Source organism: Colletotrichum aenigma (assembly GCF_013390185.1).
Source record: "Colletotrichum aenigma strain Cg56 chromosome Unknown KSG_Cg56_contig02, whole genome shotgun sequence".
NCBI classification, from domain to species: Eukaryota; Fungi; Ascomycota; class Sordariomycetes; order Glomerellales; family Glomerellaceae; genus Colletotrichum; species Colletotrichum aenigma.
In genome coordinates this window covers 413,135-429,359 of record NW_023500908.1, presented here as the reverse complement: position 1 = coordinate 429,359, position 16,225 = coordinate 413,135, and the positions used below count along the sequence as shown (strand labels likewise).

At 53.6% G+C, this 16,225-nt stretch overlaps 7 protein-coding genes across 7 annotated transcripts; 2 read left to right on the top strand and 5 right to left on the bottom strand.

The window, feature by feature from the left end:
* Positions 1-219: 219 nt before the first annotated feature.
* BOT1-2 (Cytochrome P450 monooxygenase BOT1) lies at positions 220-3,876 on the top strand (the record flags this gene model as incomplete). Its single annotated transcript, XM_037317404.1, has 7 exons — positions 220-298; positions 357-476; positions 2,372-2,895; positions 2,949-3,111; positions 3,180-3,448; positions 3,505-3,668; positions 3,726-3,876. The coding sequence occupies 7 exons, from the start codon at positions 220-222 to the stop codon at positions 3,874-3,876; spliced, it is 1,470 nt and encodes a 489-aa protein (XP_037183255.1).
* Positions 3,877-4,173: 297 nt separating this feature from the next.
* Positions 4,174-6,009, bottom strand: ZEB1-7 (FAD-linked oxidoreductase ZEB1; the record flags this gene model as incomplete). The annotated part of the gene is made up of 3 exons (XM_037317403.1): positions 4,174-5,428; positions 5,488-5,688; positions 5,747-6,009. The coding sequence occupies 3 exons, from the start codon at positions 6,007-6,009 to the stop codon at positions 4,174-4,176; spliced, it is 1,719 nt and encodes a 572-aa protein (XP_037183254.1).
* A 2,205-nt stretch (positions 6,010-8,214) lies between these two features.
* CGCA056_v002143 (uncharacterized protein) lies at positions 8,215-8,635 on the bottom strand (the record flags this gene model as incomplete). Its single annotated transcript, XM_037317402.1, has 2 exons — positions 8,215-8,396; positions 8,467-8,635. 2 exons carry the CDS (start codon positions 8,633-8,635, stop codon positions 8,215-8,217), a joined length of 351 nt encoding a protein of 116 aa, XP_037183253.1.
* A 621-nt stretch (positions 8,636-9,256) lies between these two features.
* On the bottom strand, positions 9,257-9,877 carry CGCA056_v002142 (uncharacterized protein; the record flags this gene model as incomplete). Its single annotated transcript, XM_037317401.1, has 1 exon — positions 9,257-9,877. One exon carries the CDS (start codon positions 9,875-9,877, stop codon positions 9,257-9,259), a length of 621 nt encoding a protein of 206 aa, XP_037183252.1.
* Positions 9,878-10,494: 617 nt separating this feature from the next.
* On the bottom strand, positions 10,495-10,935 carry ogt (Methylated-DNA--protein-cysteine methyltransferase; the record flags this gene model as incomplete). The annotated part of the gene is made up of 1 exon (XM_037317400.1): positions 10,495-10,935. The coding sequence occupies one exon, from the start codon at positions 10,933-10,935 to the stop codon at positions 10,495-10,497; it is 441 nt and encodes a 146-aa protein (XP_037183251.1).
* Positions 10,936-11,787: 852 nt separating this feature from the next.
* Positions 11,788-12,411, bottom strand: HUB1 (Ubiquitin-like modifier HUB1; the record flags this gene model as incomplete). The annotated part of the gene is made up of 1 exon (XM_037317399.1): positions 11,788-12,411. The coding sequence occupies one exon, from the start codon at positions 12,409-12,411 to the stop codon at positions 11,788-11,790; it is 624 nt and encodes a 207-aa protein (XP_037183250.1).
* A 1,520-nt stretch (positions 12,412-13,931) lies between these two features.
* Positions 13,932-14,286, top strand: CGCA056_v002139 (uncharacterized protein; the record flags this gene model as incomplete). Its single annotated transcript, XM_037317398.1, has 2 exons — positions 13,932-14,002; positions 14,052-14,286. 2 exons carry the CDS (start codon positions 13,932-13,934, stop codon positions 14,284-14,286), a joined length of 306 nt encoding a protein of 101 aa, XP_037184125.1.
* Positions 14,287-16,225: the final 1,939 nt, after the last annotated feature.

The following is a 16,225-nucleotide window of genomic DNA, read 5'->3' as shown; positions in this document are numbered from 1 at the left end:
CGATTGAGCTCTCATTAAGCCTCATGTTGCTTGATAAACTCCCCCAAACAAGGGAAACTACCCCCGACATTATAATTGTGCGCACAGAACCTGCTGATGCTGCTCCCAAGTGGAAGAATCACATCCGGTACTTGACACTGGAAATCAGTCCCAGCTAACAGTTCAAGACTCAGGACTGACAAACCTAGACGCCAGTGTAGAACGATACGAGACAGAGTTATGCAAACCAGCCAGAGCTTGGTCGTTACCGATGTGAAAGTTTTGACGGCGCCCGCAGCAAAGACAAACTTCAACGTCAGTGAGTTAAACCCCACACTCCTCAGTCTCGGAGACAAACTTACTGAATCGTTCAGCAGTTGCGGCGGGTCAACTTGCTCCCGCACACAAGGCTCTGCTCCTGGAGGCAGACATGTTGCGAAGTGAAGGGCTCCATGCAGCGAGTGCAGAGGCGCCGGGTGAAGTGCCCGAAGAAGAAGGTATGAGATTGAGTACAGCTGCTCATCTTGAAGAAATGTGAAGCGGGAGTGTCCTGGTCAACGGAATCTTTTCTCTCTCAGACCGTGCATCTCTCTGGTTGTATAAGTAGCCCCTTCCGTTCTCCTCCCTTTTACCACGTTACGCTCACATCGTTATGCTCACATCACGTTCCGCTGTAGCCGCATCACGAAACACGTAATCAAGGCAACGTGCATGTCAGCCGCCCGACCAGGCTACGGGTGAGTGGTTGCTGTTAAGCATACCGACATTCTCACCAAGGCTCCCGGGCTGATTTCCGGGAGTTGCTGACTGGTTCGCCGGCCCCTTGGCGGGCGGCTTACGGGGGAAACGCCTGGGACTGCGCGACGATTCTGGATTGGGTGGGTTAGGTGGGTTGGGGTGGCCGTTCTGCTCATCTGACGTGCGGGGCGATATGCAGCCAGCCTGTCTGGGCACTCGGTGAGCCTGGACAGCCGTAAGCAGTGTTTGAGGTGAGGTGAGATGACGATTCTGGGCGGGACGGGTGATCGTATAGAGTATGGTTTGTCGAGGTGTTTGGTACACTGCATCAGGCTCTATAGAGATCGTGCAATTGCTGCAGGCTACCGAACATCGAGGAACACCAGGTGAGTGTAAGTGATTGCTTTTGATGTAATTGGGGTTTATACGAGGCTTCTTGGGCAGACCGGGAGAAAACAATTTATTGGAAGTATTCGCGGAGTTCCACATGGAGATATGGGGACTTGCATAGCGGAACTGCTTCGAATACTGACGAGAGCATTCACAAAAGACACCTGCAGGGCTTCAAACAAGATACAAGTTGCTGGTTATCACATGGGCACCGCACAACGCCGCTGCTAATAAACAGCCGTGATTCTATCATGTCCTTGCCTGAAGACATCAGATAAGCGAGTTCGGACTCACGGTCTGATGTTGTCAAGTTAGACTTCAGACAACAAATACACTGCCATCTCTGGATGACGTCAGGGCAGACGGTCTCGAACTTATCCCGACACCAAAGCTGCAACTGCTTAAGCATATCACAGTTTCGCCGCTGACTAAGAGTTCGCATTCCTCCAACTCTCCGTTGATCGCCAGCGGCGCTTGCGCGTGACGGGCACTAGACGTGCTGGCGGCTTCATAGCGACAGCGCCTCTCAGACGCCAGAGTATGAGGGTGTTTCCGACTGCATGGTCGGCCACTCAAGCTCCGACCCCCGCGTCCATTTTTGAGGCGTCGATCCTTTTTGCAGAGAGACTGTTGCAGAGAAACACGGCCGCAGCTGCGGCCGTTGGCCGAAAGACGTGTTCGGCCCGCGAGATCTATGTTCTATCGCCGGGGACTACACACGGCCCGAAGGCAAGCCACTCAGCACCATCTTGAAGATGATCTCAAGAGCTTTGCATCGTCTTTCTTTCGACATTCAGAATAATTCACTTGAATGACGTCTACAGCAAGAATGTGCGTTGAGTTGCTCTTAAAAATGTAAATAAAAAGCTTGGCGTTCCGCCCTTGGATTTTGACAGTAGGCCTCATCAACACAAGTAAACTCCAACACCTAAAGCATCTCATCTCAAAGCGCTTCCGCAATCACAAAAGCTTTTCTAATAATTTCAATAAAAATGCCTTTCACAAGTTCCCATTCTATGCTAGCCGGCGGGTGTGCTGCGCTGGCTCTTTCATATCTCATCCTACGCACTATTTACAACATTTTCTTCCACCCCCTAGCCAAGATCCCAGGCCCCAAACTCGCTGGGGCGACCTCTTTATGGCTTTTCTACTCCGACTTCAGGGGTCACGCATGCAACGACCTCTCAAAGCTTCACAAGCAATACGGCAAGTCCTCATCGCTGCCACCCAGCGTCTAAACGTCATACTAATTCCCAACTCTTAGGCCCGGTAGTCAGAATCTCACCAGACGAGGTCTCCATCCACGACATCGACATCTTCCACAAAGAAATCTACTCCCAAAACACAAAGTTTCAAAAGTCAAAGTACTACTACCACGCCTTCCACAGCCCGGACTTGAACGTCTTCTCTGAGACCAACAAGGAGGTCCACGCAAAGGAGAAGTGCCTCACGTCCCACGCCTTCTCCCGCGCCAACCTCGTCGGCTACCAGAAGAACATGTACGAGAATGTGGCTGCGTGGGTGAAGCAGTTGCGGAGCTATGCGGAGGCGGGTCGTGTCATCCCCTTGTGGCACGCAACACAGTGCCTTACTCTCGACACCGTCTCCGGGTTCAGTTTTGGATCCAAGGCGGGGGCGCTTGAGTCGGAGGATTTCCATCACCCCTTGTTTGTCGGTTTCGAGACGTTCGCGCCGCTGGTGGTGCTCTTCCAGCAGTTCCCAATCCTGCAGCCCATCTTCGGCGTGGTTCAGAAGTTCATGTCCTTCGGGTTTGGACCCATTCACCAAGTAAGTTGGTTTCTAGGAGAGACTTGTGTTCATATGCTGACTCTGAGGAGCAGGGAGCGGAGAAGGCCCTCGATCGTCTCAAGGAGAAGAAGGAGCAACAGGAAGAGGAGTCCGGGATGATCATGTTCGACAGCATGGTTGCCCGCGCTGAGAGCAACGGTATTCACATCACACCGCAACGCCTGGTGCAGAACGGGAGCTTGATGCTCGGCGCTGGTATGTCAACTCATCCCTTATATCACACCATATCTATCAAATCATTGCTAATCATGGTGGGCTTACAGGCACGGGGACAACTGCTCTCGTTCTTACCACAGCCATTTACCACCTCAACAAGCAGCCCGACCTGTGGAGCAATCTCCAGGCAGAGTTGCTGAGCAACTTCCCCGACTCGCTCAATGAACAGCCGGATATTGTTCAGCTGGAGAAGATTCCCCTCCTGGAAGCATGCATTAAAGAGGCCATGAGGATTAGCATTCCAATCAGGGGCAGATGGCCCCGTGAGGTGCCCAATGGAGGTCTCAACGCCCACGGACATTACCTTCCTGAAGGCGTAAGTTTCCAGAAACTAATGACATTCCTTAGCATCGTGACTGACACGGTCGATAGTACAATATCTGCTCCTCGGCTTCGTTCTACTGTAATGATGCAACTGTCTTCCCGGAACCCGAAGAATTCAAGCCAGAGCGCTGGAGTGACGCTGGGAATGCCCACGACATGCAGCGCAACCTCGTCGTGTTTTCTCACGGGTCTAGGGCTTGCATCGGACAAAAGTAAGATTACAAGTTTCTTTATCGCCATGGCCTAGAGCTCTACTAACACTCTGCTAGCTTTGCCCAAATCGAATTGAAGATTGCCTTGAGTCAGATTGTGATGAACCTGAACCCCGGGAGAACAGTCGACCAGGGACTCGAGTTTCACGCGCACAGCATCACCTCACCAGACGGGCTAGCTCGTGTTGTGCTTGAAGTCCCTAAATAAGAGATGTTGGCGTCGTCAGGGTTTAGATTATAGGACCATGGATTTGTCGGGATGCGAATGAGGTGTTTTGATGGATCAGCGATACAGCCATGCATATAGATCAACGTCCTAGAGTTCGATGCGTTTTTGTTTCGTCATTAGGTTTTCATTTCAAGTAATCTAATACTGTTACTTGGGAGGTCACGTTTTGCATGGAAGAGGACTTGTTTGTGAACGAGTGAATGAGAGCATTTTAGCCCCTGTCAGCATTAGATATATGTACTGCACCCAAATACGCCTCCCAAAATGCTATCATAATCATGCACGGCACATCCTGCCATCAGCGGCAACGTCCCAAACATCGCTACCGACGGTCTTGAGCGCGTAGAACACGCCCGTGGAATCCCACTTCTGCTTGATCTCCAGCAGCTTGTCGTACTTGCTGCCGAAGAACTTCTCCTTCCAGCCGTCGATCCTGAAGTCGACCTCGTTGACGTAGTTGCCGCTGCCGGGGGTCGCGGCCTCGATGGGCGGCATGATGTCGTCCGTCATGCGCTTCTGGTCGGAGATCATGGTGTCCCACTGGGCGGGGTCGTTGCTCCAGGCGGTGGAGTACTGGACGTGGATGGTGGCGTCGCGCCAGTGCGGGTTGACGGCGTTATCGACGCCGGCGGGGGCGGACGCGTTGAGGGCTACACCGGCAGAGAGAACGCCGTAGGTGTCGGCGCCGTAGCGGATGGCGTCGATGTAAGTGGCACGGGAGGTGGTGTCGGAGAGGACGGAGCGGGGGACGAGGCGGGAGCCGAAGTTGTAGGACTCAACCTCGACGTGACCGTAGGGGAGGGGGCCCATCCACTTGTCGTAGTGGTCGCGGTAGCTGGAGTAGTTGGTGGCGGCGGAGGAGTAGGGGATGGAGAGGTCGGCGAGAACGTCGAGGAAGGGCTGGAGGATGGCCTTGGCTTCCTCGGCGGTCTTGTTGTAGGCAGTCAGGGGGTTGATGGCGAAGATGGAGCTGCTGTAAAGGAAGACAACCATGGCGCCCTGGTCGGTCATGTTGGGGAGGAGAGAGTGGAAGGAGTCGAGCATCTGCCACCACTTCTCCTGGGTAGTGTAGGACGCGGCGGTCTGCAGACCGACACCGCCGATGTTGGCATCGGGGTAGGCGCGGACGGTGACGGAGGTGACGACGCCATAGGTACCAGGGCCACCACCGCTGAGAGCCCAGAAGAGATCAGAGTTCTCCGTGCGGGAGGCAGTAACGATCTTGCCGTCGGCGGTGACGACCTCAAACTCAAGAGTCTGGTCGGCAGCCATACCGAAGTTGGTGGTGAGGGCGGAGTGGCCACCACCCTGAATGTAACCACCGGCAGGGCCAACGGTGGGGCACTCGCCGCCGACAACGACGAGGCCGGCGGACTTGCCAGCCTCGGTGATCTCGTAGCCGAGAACACCGGCGCCCATCTTGATGGCGGGGCCGGACCAGAGATCGTCGGACCAGGTGGTCACCTCGATATCCTTGAGCTTGTGGGTCCAGGCGGCGAGGGCTCCGGCGCCGGTTGATCGGCCGAGGTGGCTAGGGGACAAGTGGGTTAGCGGGAGTGTGGGAGAGATTTCCGGACGAAATAAGCTTACTCATGACCCGTGTTTCGGACGAGGAAGCGGATGTTGTTGTCGCGGGCGAAGTTGACGGTCTCGACGACGTCCTGGGCGGAGGTGACCTCGACGGCGTACTGGACGTAGTTGCCGATGAGGCAGGGAAGGGTGCGGTCCGTGAAGGGGTCGCAGGACTGGTTGGCGAAGTAGCTCTGCATCACGGAAGACGAGGAGGGGAAGCTGGGGCTTGTTAGTGGTTGCGCCTTTATGGTGTTTTACTGTGCGGCCCTGGACATACTGCGTCTCGGGAAGAACCCAAGCATCTTGCAACGCTGTGCACGCGGCCTCATCGTAGTTGGGGTCGTGGCAGACGGAGCCGATGGGCACGGTCGCGATGAGCTTGCCGCCGACGGTGGTGTTGAGGGTGTTCCAGGAGTCGGTAGAAGGCCAGGCGGCATCACCGGGGAGGACACGGCAGGTGTCGTCGGCGCGCTTGGGAAGGACACCGGCGGCGGCGAAGGGCGCGGCAGCGAGGGCCGTGGCGATGATGGAGGACTTCATCTTGGCAGGGCTGGAGGAGGAGCGGAGAGCCTTGAGGAGAGGGTGTTTAAAGGAATGACTAGGCTGCTGCAGGGAAGACTCCTGACGGCGAGATGAAGCGAGAGGGCCATGACGGGATGGTCTTTATATTGAAGACGGTCCGGCTTTCTTGGATGACCCAGGAGCAAGGCACAGTTGGCAGTTGGTTCACTGCTTCTTCCTTGATTGCGGCACAGGCACAGGAGGAAGAGCTGCGAACATCTGGACCGGGCTGTGTAGACGAAGGCCCAGAGGGGAAGGGGACGCTGTCAATCTCCCTCCCGGCCGCAGACTCTCAATCCGCGGCGCCAGGGCCCTGACTAGGTTTATGCCCTTTTCGGCAGCTTGTCCGGCATTGTGTGGCGGCCACGGGGTAAGCCTGCGGAGCTACGGTCCCCATTGTTTTCTCCTTGAAGCAAGGTCCGGGGTCCTTTGGCATTGCGCTCCGCTTGAGCCTTTCTCGAGTCCTTCGGTCTTTATCCTGGAGATCGACACGAGGGTTCTCTGGGCGGGTGCGTGCGTGCGGTTGAAGGAATCCGACAATTTGGAGGCCAGCGGTTCGGGTTTGGGGCTTAGATGCTGGGCGCTGGAAATGAGTCGTGCGTGTCGGTCGTTCGATCCATAGGGCAGCCTTCTGGAAGGTTTATGGAAGAAAATGACTGGGGGCGTCGCATAAATTCGAATCTCGGCAAGTGCCGGGGGTGCTGGTCAGGGGATACGCATCGTATGCATCGGACGAACAGCTGAACAAGACAGGTCGCAACGTCCAACACACATGCGCAGCAACAACTCGATGTGTGCTCACTCAATCACTGTTGGTGCTGAATTCCTTCGGCCGCCACTGCAGCTTCTGCCCTGCAAGTGGGAGACATGTCGATAAGTGATCCCTGACTCGTGGAGTTCACCTCGGTTGCGCCCCCAATCGGCCCTGGCAAAGGTCGTTGGCGGCGAATGCGACCCTTGCCCTTCCCCCTGATCTGGCCCCATCTCCATCTGGTCTTCGTCCTGTTCCTGCAGCACAGGCCTGTTGCTGGCTTCCAAGCCTTCTTCAACGGGGCACTGGCTTCCAACATCGAGAATTTCGCAACGACGTTTGAGCTGAGCCGAATTAACGTTGGCGACGGGAAGGGCTGACGGTTTGTGCCCTACGCCGTCGGAACGCCACACACAAACATGCTCGTGTTAGCGGCGCAAATATCTCAATCGTTCGTCGTCATCGAGTGGTCTGTTTTGAGTTGACGCAGGGAGAGACCTAGGTTGGCTAAGACATGTGCATGTCAGTCCGTAAGCGTGTGGGGTGCATTCGGTCCCCGAAGAGAGGCGCTCCTTTCTTTTCTCCTGTCGTTTTTCGATAGTCTCAGGGACATGTTCCTTCTTCCGGCGATGGCGGCCATGTTTTTCGCAGCACCAACGACAACATGTGCCGATGCGAGATACAGGTGGCAGCTTTGCCGCCTCTCCCGTCCACACCACCACGAAAACCAATCTTTTCGAATGGGATTTCTTTTCTCGGCCAATAGCACCCACTAGCGTCGCCGTTGCATGGCCTAAAATGGCTCCAACGTCTAAACATCCAGACTTTTGCTCCGAAGCTTAGCAGGGCCGCGATGTCACCGGCCCGGGGCGAAAAGAGGAGGTCCAAACGTTGCAGGTGGCGACATCGAACCATATAACTTCGGGGATATTGATAAACATTTGGGTTAACCCCTCGAACAGAGTACCAACAACCGTAAATCCGCGTACGACCACGCCGTATCGTCTTCCTTAGCCTCGGATGAGTCCCGAAGTCGGTAGCTGCCGATACACCTGAGCTCTGCAGGAGAGAGAAAAAATACCCCGGCCCCATGCTTCGAGAAGGGCCCCCTCGTCTCCTCCACGCCAGCACGTGTGTGTGTTCGGGATGAGGGGCCGGCGGTCTGGTGGGCTTGGAGTGGACAACTGCGCCGGGATCAAATCTCGGTGGTGAGGTCTGTTTTGAGCTCGTGCGCAACGTGGACGGTCTGTTGGGCTGACGCAATGTCTTATTCATTCCGATGGTGGGACTATCGTTCTATCTATCCTTCCGATTTCTTCGGGTCCGAAGTGTATTGTGGGCGCACAAAAGAGTTGAGGCTCTGCTGCAGGCCTTCGCGTTCTCTTATCACAGGCCCTGTCGCGGAAGACTCGGTGCTGCGCCAAGCCAATGGCTTACGTCCTGTTGCATTGCACGAAGCCCACTTCCCCCGGCGGACTTAGCTCGATAGTCGTCGCATGAATGATCGAGACCGCACCGAGACCCTGTCTGCTGGGCTCTGGCTCGAGAAACGCGCAGCGCGCGGGATTGTTGCCTGGAGGATATATGAAGACGTTTGTCACGATGCCGCTGCTGGCTGTCAAAAGTGTCAGCAGGGGGTCGCTTTGCCTCGGCTCCGGGGATGCGCTCGATTGAGGTAGACTCACCGACGGGATATCCTGAAAGCGTCTCAGGTACGTCAAAAAGGTCGGTAAAAGTGCCATTCTCATAGGTGAACGATATGCCGAACACAACGGCGGGGTCGTCTTCCTGAGGGGTTGGGGCTGCGGCGGCGAGGGTGGCGAGGAGACTCGCGAAGGCGGCGGTGAGCTTCATCTTGACCCCTGATGTGCGCGCTTGTCGCAAGTGCTCAGGATTCTGTTGAAGACCTCAATGCTTCTGGTTCATTATATGGGAGTGAAAGTCTGGCATGTGCATGGCGCTGACAGAGAGCCATCTCGATACGAGCACTTGTTTTCCTTCGCTTTGTGAGCAGTGAGGTGGAAGTCCGCTACTGAGATTTTGATCAAGTGATGTTTGGGACGTAACGTGCCTCTAGAAAGGCGCGGATGTGTCTTCTCACGGCAGTTCGCTGACTGGCGCATCTCGAAAAGGCGTCTGGAGTAGGCTTTCAAGCGCCACCGAGATGCATGACTTGAAATCCGGCAACTTTTATCAGCGCTTTGGGACAAGAAGCTGTTCAAGACTCGCATCTTGGCGAAGTCGTGCTCGGTAAGGCCAATGCAACATGGAGTTGAGGTCACGACATTCTTGGGGGCGGAATTCCATACGACGCTTGCGGGGCGATGTGCCAATTTGCGGGGTGTGACACTGATGATATATTACCCTCGGACTGAATCGCGATTTTTAGAAACTTAAACAGGGTGCAACCAAGCTGACTCGTAATCCATCACGACGTCAGCTCAACGACACCTCTTCAAGTGAGATCCATTTCTCTTAAGTAAACCGTTGAATGAGCCAGTCTGGATGCCACTGCCCGCCATCGGCATCCTGACATCCCGTGTTCCCGCCCACTGAGACTTGGCTGTTCTGAGAGAATCCTGAGATGGAATCTCGAACCAGGTCGGAGACATCGGTGTTGCCGATGTAGCCTGCCGTCGCTGGGCGTGGGTTCGCCCGCACCGAGAAGCCGCAAGTGTTGATCGAGACTAAGCGCGACCACGAGACGCCGTTGGCATCGAGATCGGAGTTCTCAATTCGAAAGTAGCCGCCGGTGCTCGCGAAGTATTGTTGCAAGAACTGGCAATCATCTACGAGAGGGGCGTTGGAGTTCCAGTTATTGGTAAAAGAGCTACCGCCACATAGATCGTAGAACGACGAACTGGGTGTCCAGCCACGCTTCGCGTTGGGATTGCGAAAAATTGGAGCCGGGGCGCCAGCACTGTCTTCTGGCGTGAACTCGGCGAAGAAGGTGACAGTTCGAGTGCGGCCGTCTGGGAGGGTGATCTCTTTGGTTACCGGGGTGCCAGATTCGAAGGTCGCATCGCGCCTGGGCAACGTGACTGCCGCCGTGGCAGATAACAGGAGGGAGATGGTCAAAATGGTTTCGAAGCGCATGCCTGCTATGTAGAAAGCTGGGTTGGTTGTGATAAATCAAAACTTGTCTTGAGAAATGGCCTCTTTTATATTTTCCTCTACTAAGAGGAACATATGTGTTCGCGCTTGAGACCAAAATCCGCTCACGAGGGCATGCCATCAAGATGCATACCGCTAACAGTCGAAGGTGCCATGGAAGGAATGGCTAATTGAACAAGTGCAAGGCATTGGTGCAGAAATCATGCCGACGAAGTTGACTGTAGTGAAGGAAGAACTTTGGCGAAGTCGGACAATCGCACGATCGATAAGTGGTGATGTGTATATGTGGCGGCCGACCTGTGCCGTTTCGCCAAGGAATCTCGCCGCGATCTTGCATGAAGCTTGCTTCATGACTTGCCATATTAGGCAAGCAATCCCACCTCCAGGTCGCTGGAAAGCGCCGAAGCTCTTTCAATGCGGACAACTCAAAATCCGGGGTTGGCTGGTGCTTTTGTCGACTAGCTGACTTTTGCGAGGAAAAGTTGTACTTTAACCGGAGCCATTCATAAGAAGGGACGATGAGTGCGTAGGTCACCGCGACAAGCGTTTGGCACAGAATCCATCAGAGCAATCGATTTTGATTGGAGACTGATCAATAATCAAATGAAAGCCATGAATGGGGTTCCCAAAATTTTGCCATTTGACCCAAACTTGATTCCTTCTTTCCGCAGAAGCGACCTCTTCTCATCCAGGGTGATGCCCTCTCCATTCTTTGGTCGCTTGCCCTTGAAGCCTCCAAGGTCTCCACCAGTGGCAATGACTCTGTGACATGGAACTTGTGGCGCATATGGATTGCGGCGCAGCGCGTTGCCAACAGCTCTTGGTGATGACTTGAGATGGTTGGCAAGTAGGGCGTATGTCGTGATGTGACCCCTGGGTACTTGGCACAGGGCGGTCCAGACTCTCTTCTCGAATTGCGTGCCTCGGTGGGAGGCGGCGATGCGGTCAATTTGTATTTGCATCTCTTCGCCCTCGGGAATCTTGCAAGAAGTGATGTCGCGCGCTACTGGCGACGCTTGGGCGACAGCGGTTCTGGTCATTGTGGTGATGCGACGGAGAAGGGCGTTGGGGATGTTCCGTGTGTCGATGATGTTGATCTTTCAAGACAATATAGGGAAGTTGAAAGGATGACTCGATGAATAAATACGCAGCTGCTCCGTTCTCTGAGTCAACGGCGAAGATTTGGGGATTGTCAAGTGAAGGGCGCGTCGCAATCGCGAAGGCCCGGGCGAGGCAAAACGCGAGTCTTGCGCGAGCCACGTGACCTCACTGAGACGCTTGCTTTTAAAGTGACCAATGACAACAGTCTACGATGGTACTGGCTGGCGGCAGGTCTGTGTCATGAGTCTTGCTCATGCCCTGCTCATGTGATCATTGAGAGATCGCGTGCTTTTTCCGGTGTTTGCGCAGCAACACTTCCTGTGTATTTCATGAGTTCGATCGAGGACGACGGCAGTAGAGATAATGACAGCAACGACAATGACGTCGTAGTGAAAAATGGAGGTAAACCCGCAGGCAGCATAGGCGGCCTCATCATTGAGGCAAGTAGTTTAGAGCTACGCAGGCAGGCAGGAGTTCAAGGAATTCGACGCGGTACGGCCCAGCCTAATTTGCAGTATGTAAGCATAAATGTTGTTTGAATGCTTCTTACACGTATTTCGATACCTGAATGTACAATGCCTTTTTGCGCAAGTCTTTGCAAGTCATTTGAGAATGGGTATCCTCATCTCCAACCATTCAACCCATGATGTCCTGGTCTTCCGATAACGCCAAAGTGAAATCAGTCGTGCAGACGTGTATTTTCCAGACGTTCCAAGCCTCTCAGACAGCCGGCCTCAACCCGACTCTAGTTCCATCCACCTGAATCGTGCTTTATCCGCAATGCTTGCTCCTTAATCACCAGTGTCAACCTCCAAGTCGATCTGCACACCGTTGCTGACACCGTAGTCCTCCAGCGTAAGGTGATCCTTGAATGGTCGCTCTCCCTGACGCTTCAGCAGGATCTCGTGGGGCTCCCGACCGACTCTCTGTGCCACCAGGATCTTGAACATCTTGACGGGATCCGAGGCTAGGCAAGGAATCGCAGCCTTCGTGCCGAGTCGGTCGTTGACGTGGACGATGATCATCTCTTCGCCGCCGGCAGCAGCAGGTGCGGGCGCGGGCTTCTCTCTCTTGGGTGGCTTCGTCGTATCCTTTGAGCTCGAGGAGCCGGCTTTGCTTTCTCTTGGGCCTGAGTCGCGATCGCGGTCACGGTCGCGGTCGCGCGGGCGGTAGCTGTCGTTGCGATCACGATCGCGGTCGTTGTATCTGTCGCGATCTCTTTCTCGGTCGCGGCGGGGAGAGCGGGATCGATTGCGGTAGCCGCGCTCAAGGCCCCGTCTGTCGTCGCGATCATCGCGGTCGTCTCTGCGGCTCTTGTCCTTCCATCGAAAACCTCCTTGTTTTCTAGGTCTGTCTCTATCTCGATCGCGGTCGCGCCGGGGCGAGCGCGATCTCGGGCGCTCGCTATCTGCCATGGCGAGTTCGAATGGGTTGTAGTGTTGCAGTATTTGTTCGGTTGACACCTTTGGGCGAGGAAGCAGTGACTTCACGTCACTATTCAGGCGAACTTACCCACCAATTATGCACGAGCCACCCGCAGAAGCTGGCCGCTGCAGATGAAATAGGCTTATGTAATACGAAAGGGCCTCTGAAGCTGTTCTACCGACAGTGTCAAATCTTTCATTCCCATCTAGTACCGCTTCCATCAAATCAAATCGGATCTCAAATCATTAGAGACCGCTCAATATTTGCGTCATATTTATACGTGGAATTTCCATTCTGTGCTCACATAGAAACTTGTTCGGTCCTTCTTTTGCTCAAGTTCTTACATATGCAACTTCATGGGTCCCGTATGCCGGCCTGTCTTCGAGTGGATGCAGACCGTAGAAGCTATTTGGGTACGGGGCCGCATCTACCTGGAATCCTACGACTGTCCAAGTACGGAAACTTGGGTTTGAATGCCGCTGTGCGAAGCGCTCTTCATCAGATGACGAGTCAAATCGTCTCAATTTTTCTGAATGCTTTCAGTTTTTGTCCGATCCTAGGGCTAGACTTATCTCAGCATACCATGACCAAACGAGCATCGTCGGCGGCAGCAGCATTTCCAGATGATGAAGATAGTCGAGGGGAGCCCCACAACGAGCGATACGATCGCAATGATGGCCTCGAGAGTTACCTCCATCACGATGTAATGCTGCGAAAGTCACAAATATTCCCAGTGCTCGCCTAGCGTAATTAGGAGCTGTGAACGCGAGCGGCTTGGTTCAAGAGAGCAGCGCCGGTAACAATATTCCGCGGTTAGGGAGGGGGGCCGCTTGCTTGAGTGACCAGTCGTCTTCATGGAAGTGGAAAGAGAAAAGGTATTAGTTATATTTGACTGTGACTTGCCGCGCAGAAGGTGATCACTTAGCCTGTGAAAACGTCGTGAGAGTTGTTTCTGTGAGATGTGTGGTATGCAGAGCAACCTTATATGTTCCCAGGTCTCCCAGAACTCGCTGTTGCGTTGCTCGTTATGAACGGTAAACAAGCATATTCTATCTGAACAAACAAGGCGCCGAAGTCATCTACGTGCTTGTTACTTTTGCCTGGTTTTTCTTTCGGATATTGGGCTAGACCAATGAGTGATCGCATTTTCCAGCGCCACCCCTCCAACAGATGTGCAGAAGCTGCATTGCATATGACACACCTCCGCGAAGAAAGTGAGACAGTGCATTCAGATACAGGTTCGAACCAATGAGCGCCAGATAATGGCCACAGCCTCAGTAGAGCTTTGAGATATTGGCTGCAACCAATCAGAGCAGTTTTGGCTTACATACCTTACGTCGAGCAACCCTTCAAATAAGGCTCTGTCCCCCCTGGTTCCAAGGTTGAATCCCCCGCAACAGCATTGCCCGAAGCCAACCGTTCGTTGTCTGCTACTGTACACATGCGCTCCTCTCGGCAGCAACGACCTGCTGAGGCCGACTGGCAGCTGCACAAAGACAGCATTAGACAGATGATCGTTGAGCAGAACTTATCACAAGAGGAGACGAGGAGTCGACTGAAATCTGTCGGGTTCGTCGTGAGGTATGCCTGCCTACTCCTCACTTTGGTCATTCTTCCTAAACAGACGCAGCAAGTCGCAGCTTGAGTACAAATTGCGAGTTTGGGGCTTCAGAAAGAAAGCTCCAAAAGACAAGAGCCGTGCACTTTGGCAACATGTAGGATATCGTATTGATAAGAGAAGGCTCCAGGGCAAGTCAAGTCAAGTCTGGCTCAATGGAAGACTTGTCGATTGTGCGAAAGTTCGGAAAGAGGTGAACAGACATCAACCGGACACGCTGTCCAAGATTGCACGAGGTAAGTTTTGAGCCCTATTCTTCGCCAAATCTTGACTAATCCGAGGCGCGTAGAGAATGCGAGCCCAAAAACTCCCAAGTTCCCCGAAATATGCATCAACACTCCGTCTCCAGTATTGCCTTCGGCACAGTGCCCTGAAAGATCTCCAGAGTCCCCGGAACCGTTCTTTGAAACAAGCCCTATTAGTTTTATCCCACAATTTCGACCTCAGCTCCCCAAATTGGGAAGCGTTCCAATGGTCAGATCTCATGCCCTTTATTTCGGAGGTGAGTGCAACTCTAATGACGGATGTTCCACGAGTTGTGTTGCTGATACCCAAGGCTGTAGGAACGTTCTGGGACATGCGGCTTGACCGTACAGCTTCTAGTAACTCACAACCCTCCCACATAAAACCATTTCCATATCCTGTTTGGTCACAAACGGTTCGTCAGACGATGGGAGACGCTGTGACTAGACCAAATCCAGAGCGCGAATCGTCCGAGAAAGAGTATGGTATCAGAACCCTTTGATGGTAACGCAGACTGACGGCCTCGTAGAAGCTCGACAACATATTTCTACCAGAAAGCAAAAACCCTGCAAGAATTGATTTTGAATCACGAATCTCTTCAAATGTCCGTCTTCAGCAAGCTATTCGATCAATCCGGCGGCCACGTCCAAAGGGCAATCAACCAGGGTAACCAGAACGTCACCAAACGAACCACTGAAATCGATAACCTTGACACTGAACAACGCAACGCATGCCTATCAATACTCGAGAGATGCATAATCAACGGGAACAAACAAATGGTGGCTGAATTTTTCTCTGCGTTCCCGTCTGCCTACAGTCCCGGAGCACTTTGTGCGAGTGTGTTCTGGGCCGATGCAGAGCCCAACACAGCAATACTCAAGCAATTGCTCAGGAATCGACAAAAGTCCGAAGATACACATCCTATGGAATGCTTGGCAATTGGGATAGCAGCTTTCCTGGACAGAATTGACTTGCTGGACCTTCTGCTAGAAACTTTACCACATCCACATCTGGCCGCACTTCCACACACGACGTTTTCTGATCTTGCAAGCCAAGCGACGAAAGATGCTGGCAGGGCTCTTTGGCCTCTGCCTAGTAGTGAGAATCTATTGAACGAACCCATGTACTACTACAAAATCTGGAAGCAGCCATTCTGGCAATATGAGCACATGGTTCATGGATCGCCACTTTCTCTAGCTCTTTTTTCCAGAAAGTCTTTGAGTCGGCTCTTGGAACATGGGCTCTACCCCGATAGACTGACAATGTCTATAGCGGCTGGGCTCGGCGAGTGCGGGCCCATCCGGGAATTGGCTCTCTATCCGATGCTCGAGTCTGGTTTCGAGAATTTCTCAGGCCCCCTCTCAGTGTCTGTGATGAGAAACAATGTCGACATAGCCAAAAGCCTTTTAGACATACCTGGTTGTGTCAATGAGAACAACACACTCGTAGAACGAGGCCGGAGCCCTCTACAAAGAGCGATCGAGTGCGGAAACCCGGGATTAACCAACATACTGCTTGAGGCAGGAGCAGACGTCAATGCGCCTCCTGCTCGCCACTTTGGCGTCACAGCTTTGCAAATTGCAGCAATTATTGGCCATCTGGAGGCTGTTAAGAGTTTGATTGAGCTCGGAGCAGATTTGAACGCACCTGGCGCGATAAGAGGCGGGCGTACTGCACTCGAGGGCGCAGCGGAAAAAGGACGAATTGACGTAGTTCGGTATCTTCTATCTCAAGGTGTACAAACACGCGAGGAAGGCCGGCTTCCATACCTACGATCCATCAGGTATGCTGAGATCGAAGAGCACCAGAGAATTGTGGATCTACTCAAGAGTTGGCGATCCTGGACAGTTGAAGATGACACGAGGTGGGAAGAGTTGCGGTCGCTGTCAAGTACGGGATGTGAAGAGTACCAAGAGGATACTGGTGGTGAAGTCGATTCCGAG